Raw genomic sequence first — 9,487 nt, forward strand, 5'->3', positions numbered from 1 at the left:
CAAATGAATGTATTAGTCAAATAGCATCAAAGACTACCTGCACTAGTACATGTATCACAAGAACAAGGACTTTAAGAAGGCACGTATCACAGAAGCAGAGGAAAAAAATGTGGTTTGGCAATCACTCATTATCAAATGCAAAAACAATAAGCACACAATAGGTAGCAAGGAAGCAATAACATCAATATCGTGATAGAAAGAGAAAAAACAATATGTTTTAGTGATAGAAAACAAGTTTGAAGAAAAACACAAATATAAGGTTAAAGATTCAGCATTGTTAGAAGAACAGGCACTCTAGAAGTTGGCAATAGATGTAAATAATTGATGGTATTACCTGCTCAACATAACAGTAGGAGTAAATCCAATTTTTGCAAGAGTCAAGAGTACGCAATTAGTAGCTTAGATGATGCATTCGAAGCACAGTCCAAATCATTAGAGTTGACATACCCAGGGGAAAAGTCGGAGGTAATAAAGTATTGAACCAGTGCAAGCAAAGAACAACAACAACTATAAAGTAGTGTACCTGGACAACAAAGAGACTTTTAGGAAGGGTGAAGAATATGAAGAATAATAGAAATCATCAACATAAAATTATTTTGAAAATGATGAAGAATCTTGAAAATTCATAATAAATTATATTATTAATACTCAAATCTTGAAAATTACATTAAATTACATTATTATTGAGAAAGTACTAAATTTCAGTTCTATTTTTTTACCCTAGACTGAGATGTTAAAATAAGTCTTGCAAATGCGATGTGAATCAGGAAATGTTCAATAGTAGAATATAGAAAAAATACTCAATCATTTGCTTACTACATTTGCAAATTGTTTCTTGTAGAATGTGAAGAAACACATCTAATAGAAGCGTGTACAGTCCAAGGAGGTGATAGAAATTTCAACTAATTAGGTCTCTGGTTCCTTGAGTGGCTTTTAGATCAGACCCTAACTTTTGACCATTCATTACACAATTTATGACATTCTACTCTTGTTTTAGAGAAACCGAGTTTTTTTATAGCTCATATTAAATAAATGTGGAGATAGAGAGAGATCACAAACCCAACATGCATTTCAAGACAATCCATTCCATATTCCAAATATACTCCTTAGAAATAACTTGACTTGCCATTAAGGTAAGATTATATTAGAATGTTTAGAATACACTAAAGTTCTAAATGTTCAAAATCCAAAGACAAACTTGGAAAGCCCTAGAAAAGTCCTAAATTGTTTTGGAACATCCATATCAGACCATGACTCTAGAACAGCAGAACATCATGTTAACACAACCGACACACATCATGTCAACATCCAATTGGAGATTTTACAATATCTAAATAGTAGAGATCCAAGATATTCCCTAAAATGGTAATTTAAAATAATCAGTTCGAGAAAAATAGATTACAACTTCATAGAAAAGTTGAGAGTCCTAGATTATAACATGCAATGGGATTTGTAAGGACTGAGACAACATATGCTCACTATTATGCCAAATTCCTATAATTTTGCAGTTTCAGTAACCTCTGCTAGATATCCAAAAAATAATATAATCAAAAGTTTTGGAGTCTTGATAATTTAAAATCTGGGAAAGTATTGAGAACCAAAGAAAATGAGTTCAAATTACAAGTTCCAGAATTATAACAAAAGGCCAGGGCTACGGACTTTGTTATTGCCGCAAAAATAAATACAACTGCTTACTTACCTGAATCTTGCCATTAGCAGCAGAAAGTTGCGACAGAGTAAAATTTGGCGCAAAAGATGAGTTTTATCGTTGATTTCTCTGGATCAGAAATGATTTGGTCGCAAAAGCCCTATATTCTTATAGTAAAAATTTATGTATAACACGTAGGGGAACTTCACACCCCCTACAGGGCGAGGCCAACACTATCCCACCCCCGCATGGGCGGGGTTGGGATTTTTTCTCATGGCTCCGACTCGTCCATGTGGGGCCAAGATACACCATCCATTGACGGGGGTGCAGGGGTGGACCTCCAACCATCCACCCCTAGCCCCTCCAATCTTCACAGCAATTCACAACACAATCAAGCAATTCACAAAATCACATGCACAATCAAATCCTCCACAACATACAATTCACAATCCCATTCTCCTTTAATCCCATCCTCCAATCTCCATTCACAAATAATAATAATAAATTAAAAAATTGGGGCAATTCCCGAAGAGATACAAGAGTGAGCCCTACTTACATTCGCAAGGCGCTAAGGCTTATAGAAGGCAGCGATGGCAATCTGCGATGATGACGATGACTCGAGATGACGGTGGTGACTGGTGAGGCAAACAGCGAACTGGAGAGAATCGAGAATCGTACAAAGAGGGAGAGAGAGGAGAAAAGGAATCGTAAGGAAGAATAGAAGCAAGGGCTAGAGGGTGTTTGATTGGGTATCAACTCATAATCAAAATGTCATTATTTTGTGCCTGAGTATTTTTTTTTATATATAATATGTATTATATATAATGTGTATATATATATATATACAAGTGAAGTGGGGTGGGGTATATACAAAGCGAGATTTCATCCCATCTCGCCCCCGCTTCTACTTGAAGCCCCAGATGCATATGGGGTCTCCCCGCACGCCACAACGATGAATGGGGTAATCCGTCTTGCAGAGGCGGGGCGGGGTGGATGGGGCGGCCGGCCCACCCCTAATAACAAGTCTAATAGGGTACCTCATTTATTTATATGATGTAAGGTTGGGAGGTTTGGGATGTTCATCGGACTAGTTCGTGTGATTTGACAATATAATTTGTTTTCAATCACTCACTCACGGATCCATCTCTTGTTATTTTACTTATGCGATTTGATATTTTACTCATTTTGAATTGATATTTCACTCATTTTGAATGTGACTGATGTACGTGTTTTGCCCTTTGCTTTGGAACCTTGGATCATCTATATTATTTATTTTCTATATATATATATATAAAGAATTAATTAATTAGAAGGGACAGACCTCTTAATTAATTAGGATTAGGATATGCTTGGCAAGTGGGATGAGACATAAACTTTTAAATTATATGCACTCGGTAATTAAGCAAGTGATATATGGATCATAGAAACTAGCTTATTTTGATCGAGGTTTTTAATTTCCTTGACTACTCTTCCGTACGTTGTGTAATTTCAAAACCAAATAATCATTGACAAAGAGGGTAAAGTATTATTGATCAGGAAAGTTATAATTACCAATATCGGTCAATATGAATATGACTACTCCTACCTAATCATCCTCAATTTTACTATTTTTTAACTATATATTAACTACATATAAAAATACCATATGAATATATATATATTTATATATATATGGTGTCGTATACCTTTTTGAATCTTTTTTTCCATTCCTGCATGTGAGCAGTGATCAGTGTCTCAATCCTACTTTTTTCTAGCAATCTTTTTTCTCCCATGAGTTCACTGACTTTTCTTTTTTAACACTGTCACTATCATGGGAATGAGACTGCTGCTCGAAACAGATCAGTCAAAAGAGGAAGTGAATAAGAAAATGAAATTCCAAATATTGAAACATAAGCACAATATAAGTAGCTGAATATACGAAATGGGTAATGCAGTTGGGACTGGAACTTGGAACAGAGGGTTAATTTACTCTGAAAAACCACGCGCGTGATGAATATTGAAATAAAGAAAATTTCTATTTACATAATAGACTGAATTAACATGATTTAATTTGCAATAAAAATTTTAAAATTAAAATTTATAAATAAAATAACTCAAAAATAAATTATTATATATCTTGCTTTATTAAAGTTACTTGTCATGCCAACGTCAAGAAATCATAATGAGTACTCTACTCCCTAAGAAAATTCGGTACTGAATAGAGTAAATTATTATTATTATTATTATTTTACTTCAACCATTTTTTAAATCATTTTAAAATTTTTTAAAAATTATAAAAAAATTATAAAATTATTAAAAAATAATTTCTTAACCATAAACTAAAAAAAATATATATTAATAATAAAAAATTAAAAAAATTCTGGTTTAACCCAAATTTTCCAATATTATACTCTCCAAAGGATGTTGGAGTCAATGAAAACTTTATGTGCCAGAGATGAATGCGGACCAGGTGTACAAATTTAACCAGACATTGGGCAAATTTAACCAGACATTGGGTTAACCCAACCATATGAGATGGTTAAATCCTAACCCAACTTCGAAGATCACACTATCACTACCCTTTTGTCAAAGCCGCACAAAATCTCTCTATCGTACACGTTAGATTATCCACTGCTAAATATCATCACTCTCTCTCTCTCTCTCTGACTGAAAGCCACCAAAAATCTGCAGAGCTGAGCTGCGCTGAGAGGACGCGTCGCTGGCCTCTAACACATCTTCTCCACCGCATTCAACCACCATAACGGTTTTTTCCCTATATCCGTTTTGCTCTTCCTATACACCCAATGCCATTCACCTTATAGATCTGAAAATAGTAAAAGATGATCACCTGGGGCGACCTCTACACCGTCCTAACGGCGGTGATCCCTCTGTACGTGGCTATGATTTTGGCCTACGGGTCCGTCCGCTGGTGGAAGATCTTCTCCCCGGACCAGTGCTCCGGCATCAACCGCTTCGTCGCCATCTTCGCCGTTCCTCTCCTCTCTTTCCACTTCATCTCCGAAAACGACCCTTACTCCATGAACTTTCGCTTCATCGCCGCCGACACCCTCCAGAAGATTATTATGCTCGTCGTCCTTACCATCTGGACCAACTTCACCAAGAACGGCAGCCTTGAGTGGATGATAACCATTTTCTCGCTTTCGACGCTACCGAATACTCTGGTCATGGGCATCCCTCTGCTCAAAGCCATGTACGGAGATTACTCGGGGAGCCTCATGGTTCAGGTCGTGGTGTTACAGTGCATCATCTGGTACACTCTCTTGCTTTTCCTCTTTGAATACCGCGGCGCCAAGATGCTGATCATGGAACAGTTCCCAGAGACGGCAGCGTCCATCGTTTCGTTCAAGGTCGACTCCGACGTGGTATCGTTGGACGGTAGGGACTTTCTCGAAACCGACGCAGAAATCGGCGACGACGGGAAGCTTCATATCAAGGTGAGGAAGTCTAACGCGTCGAGACGGTCCCTCGGTGGTTCGGCATTTACACCTCGGCCATCGAATCTCACTGGGGCGGAGATATACAGCTTGAGCTCTTCGAGGAACCCAACGCCGAGGGGTTCGAATTTCAACAACTCCGACTTGTACTCCATGATGGGATACCAGGGCTTCCCGGCCGCAAAGCATTCGAATTCGGACTTGTATTCCGTACAGTCCTCCAGGGGCCCAACTCCCAGACCGTCGAGTTTCGAAGAGAATTGTGGGCCAATCGCTCAGACCGCTTCATCTCCGAGGTTCGGGTTTTACCCGTCGCAGACTGTACCAGCAGCGTCGTACCCAGCGCCTAACCCAGAGTTTTCTTCCACCATTACTAAGAGCTCGAAAAATCAGCCGCAACTGCAACCGCAGTCGCAGCAACAGCAACAGCAGCAAGCTCCTAACAGCAAGGCTAACCATGACGCCAAAGAGCTACACATGTTTGTGTGGAGCTCAAGCGAATCACCTGTCTCCGAAGGGGATGGCCTCCAAGTCCTCGGTGCGTCAGAGCAATCCGGACGGTTCGATCAGGGCGCCAAGGAAATCCGGATGTTGGTTGCCGATCAGCCGCCAAATGGGGAAAACAAAGGTAAAGAAATCTCGAGTCAACAGACCCATTTTTAATCAATTAAACTAAGGATTTATTTCCAAGACTTTTTGTTAATTATACTTACAAAGTTATACTTTTTTGTTTGTAATTTTGGGTCATTAAGGATTTGATGAAGCAACTACGGAGAGGGAGGGCTTTGGTGCTGGGGAAGACTTGAACTTTGCTGGGAGACATGAAGTTGAAGGAGATGTTCATCAGACTGAGAGAGAGAAAGATGGTACAGGCCCCATTGAACTCAACAAGCTGGGGTCAAGCTCCACGGCTGAGCTCCACCCAAAATACGTCACCGGAGCTCCTGAGTCAGGTGTAGGAAAACAAATGCCTCCGGCTAGCGTGATGACCCGTCTGATCCTTATCATGGTGTGGCGAAAGCTTATCCGCAACCCCAACACATATTCCAGCCTCATTGGTCTCGTTTGGTCCCTCGTGGTTTTTCGGTATGTAGTTCACAAATGAATATAGAAAATTTTGTTTAAATTTAAAAAAAAAAAAAAAAAAAAAAGAAAAGAAAAGACACTTAACTGTTTTTTTTTTTTAATTTTTTCTCGGATACATTATAATTTGGAAGGTGGCACGTGGCTATGCCGAAAATAATAGAGGAGTCAATCTCAATACTGTCCAATGCCGGGCTTGGAATGGCTATGTTCAGCTTAGGTGAGTTTTCCTCTATAATTAATTTGCTAACACTTTCATTAATAATTTTAGCTCTAAGGATAAAATGCTTAAAAAATTCAATTATTGAATAGGGCATGGCATATATAGTTTTAAAGGGCTGTGGGCACCATGCAATAGGGTCGGGTTTAATCATGCATGCTTATAATATACACAAAATTAATTAGGTGAAAGAATGCATGATAATGGTAAAGATAATATTTTTGATTGTTTACACAAAAATAAATCTGATATTTTAGACCAAATACATTCCTTAAAAATTATAATTACTTTAATATTATTAAATATCGGGGCTGAGATTTAGAAGGCATAATGCATGGCAGATAGGGTCGGATTCGGAGCTTAGGACGATGTCGACATTTAATTTTGCGTTGTGTTAAGTGTGTACGTAACTATTAAATAATTCAAAAAGAGGAATACATGATGATATATAATATTCACATGATTCTATGATCAAGGTATACAATATATTTTAAATTACAAAGGTCGTCTGTCCGTCCACTTTTTCTTCCTGATCTGTAAACTGAGTTTCATCTTTCTGGGATATAATTAATGGGCCGGGATTCATGACCACCCGACAAGTAGGGACCCGGTAGGCAGCGTTGCTTGATTGGGGACCAGGGGTCGGCTGCCTAGCTAGACGTGGTAATTACGATGGATGCTGATCATGTACATTGTGGTGAAAGGGATTTGAAACCAGAAATTAAAATTGGAAGTACATTGATTGATGATATGCACCTTTATTTTGTGTTTTAGGGGTGGGGTTCTTGATCTTCATGCGTATATAATTATATAAATATATATATATATGGTACTAATAATTAATTATTTGGTTTGCAATATTGTTGATATATAGGTCTGTTTATGGCACTTCAGCCCAATATAATCGCTTGTGGCAACTCCGTTGCTGCTTTTGCTATGGCCGTCAGGTTCCTCACCGGCCCTGCCGTCATGGCCGCCGCCTCCATTGCCATTGGCCTGCGTGGTACCCTTCTTCACATAGCAATCGTTCAGGTAATTAATTATTCATCGTAATCATGTACTTAATTATGGATCTAGCTAGCTTTTATATTTTGCATGTTAAATTTTTGGTCTGTTTTGATCTTAATATATAATTCCCCCCTATGGAGTAAATTATATATGCTGTATTAACTATGAATGAAAATTCTAATTATCCAATTATATAGGCTGCACTTCCACAAGGAATTGTTCCCTTTGTGTTTGCTAAAGAATACAATGTTCATCCAGCTATTCTTAGCACTGGGTAAGTAAAAAAAAAAAAGTAATTTTCTAAACCTTTTTTTCTCCATTTTACTGAGGTAAAATTAACTAACATATGCATAATATATCCTCGATCTATGTAATATTGCAGGGTTATCTTTGGCATGTTGATAGCATTACCGATTACCCTTGTCTACTACATTGTTCTCCGCTTGTGAGTTTTACAATGGTAGCCAAAAAATACAAACAGGCCCCGGATATATATAATTGAGAGAGCTAGCATTGACTGCATGCACCGGAATATGTTGTACGTTGTTGTTATTGTTGCTGTTTACATGAAGAATTCCCGGCCGAAATCAATCAGAATTGGAATTATGTTTGACTTGGTGATCAAAGCCCGCGGGATACGAGGATCGCCATGCACCCACGTTAACGTACAGCCAAAGTTGATATATATTTTCATATATAGAGTTTTGAGAAGATCGACAAGGAATGCCGTGTAGCTTAAGGGGATGGAACAAAAGATAGGAAAATAAGGAAACAAGGGTTGTAAAGCCAAAAAAGGGTGTATATATGGTCAATGCATGATGATCGATGTCTTGTGATAAAATTCTCTATATATGTTCCGTCGTGCACGTAAAGTTTGAATGTCACAATTAATTGGATCCCATCTACGTACTGTAGAGAAAGTGACAAAGTTTGTTAAATGAATGGATCTGGTAAATAGAATATATAGTAGGATCGGAGGGCATGCGTGCATTTTTTCAAAAAACCTTTGTTCTTACCTTATTTTGGTTTTGATTAATCTACGTGGATTCATTGATTATATATATCTGCTGTACGGTACTCGTACGTTGTCGTTTCTTTCTTGATATATATGTAATCTGATATTTAGGGTTTTTATGGTAAAAAGGCGTCATTAGTCGACCTCTGCTTGAAAAGAAAAGCTCGAGAGAGAGAGAGAGAGAGAGAGATGCGTCGTTATGATCTTAATGCAGCAAAATGCATATAATGACCTTTCTATCAACAAATTATGGAGAAGGAATAGTGGGATGAAAGCACAGTGTCCGTCTGCTTAAAGGTTCTTTGTACTTTTGCGTATATAGGACCACATTTAATTATAAGGACTCTCTCTCTCTCTCTCTCTCTCTCTCTCTCTCTCTATATATATATATATATACACGTGTGTGTTGGGTGCTGGTGCACGCATGAGAGTAATTAATGAGAAGCAAGCAAAAATATGAGATAAGAAAGCGTAAAGCTAAGGTCTAAATAAAGCAGCAAATATTGCCCACTTTTGCCTCTCTGGCTTTGGGCTTTTGGCTTTTGATATTGGTCCCACTGTCCTAATCTACGTACGCTAGCTACATATATATATATATATATATATATATAGGAGGGAGGACTGATCCTCATCACTCACTGATCATTAGAAAAAATTGATCGTATATATATTAAAAATAAAATCTGTCATATTAATTAATATAAAATAATAATTATAAATAAATACTTATATTTTGATTTTTCATCAATATTATATATAAAAGTAAATAGCTAGGTAGCTGAACTTGTTGGGCTGGCCAGAGATTAATTGGCAGCTGGTGATTGGACGAATTTAAGTCTCCATCATTATTCACAAATTCAGATTGGATCAAGACATCACCTCTCAAAAGTTTAGTAGTAGTTGCTGTAAATCAAACCTCCAAACTCATAAAAAGTATGCATGCATGCATGCATGCTGGGTCAGTTAAGATATAATTCGGTCAGTTAAGTGACGATTATATATATATATGCCAAACACCGCCTGATGATCTCATGATCTGCACTCGATAATTCCTCTCTCCCTCTGAACCTTAATTTTAT

At 37.7% G+C, this 9,487-nt stretch overlaps 1 protein-coding gene across 1 annotated transcript; it reads left to right on the forward strand.

Annotated features, from left to right (window-relative positions):
* Positions 1 to 4,069: 4,069 nt before the first annotated feature.
* Positions 4,070 to 8,280, forward strand: LOC109013454 (auxin efflux carrier component 3-like). The gene is made up of 6 exons (XM_018995540.2): positions 4,070 to 5,710; positions 5,835 to 6,168; positions 6,300 to 6,385; positions 7,260 to 7,417; positions 7,591 to 7,667; positions 7,776 to 8,280. The coding sequence occupies exons 1-6, from the start codon at positions 4,468 to 4,470 to the stop codon at positions 7,840 to 7,842; spliced, it is 1,965 nt and encodes a 654-aa protein (XP_018851085.1). The 5' UTR covers positions 4,070 to 4,467; the 3' UTR covers positions 7,843 to 8,280.
* The last annotated feature ends 1,207 nt before the right edge of the window (positions 8,281 to 9,487 follow it).

This window comes from Juglans regia, chromosome 16, assembly GCF_001411555.2.
Source record: "Juglans regia cultivar Chandler chromosome 16, Walnut 2.0, whole genome shotgun sequence".
Lineage (NCBI taxonomy): Eukaryota > Viridiplantae > Streptophyta > Magnoliopsida > Fagales > Juglandaceae > Juglans > Juglans regia.

Bases quoted from the DNA above. Each gene is read 5' to 3' on its own strand.
- LOC109013454 (XM_018995540.2), top strand. From the start codon at position 4,468: ATGATCACCTGGGGCGACCTCTACACCGTCCTAACGGCGGTGATCCCT. The intron at 6,169-6,299 runs GTATGTAGTTCA...ATAATTTGGAAG, and splicing joins TGGTCCCTCGTGGTTTTTCG to GTGGCACGTGGCTATGCCGA. The intron at 7,668-7,775 runs GTAAGTAAAAAA...GTAATATTGCAG, and splicing joins CCAGCTATTCTTAGCACTGG to GGTTATCTTTGGCATGTTGA.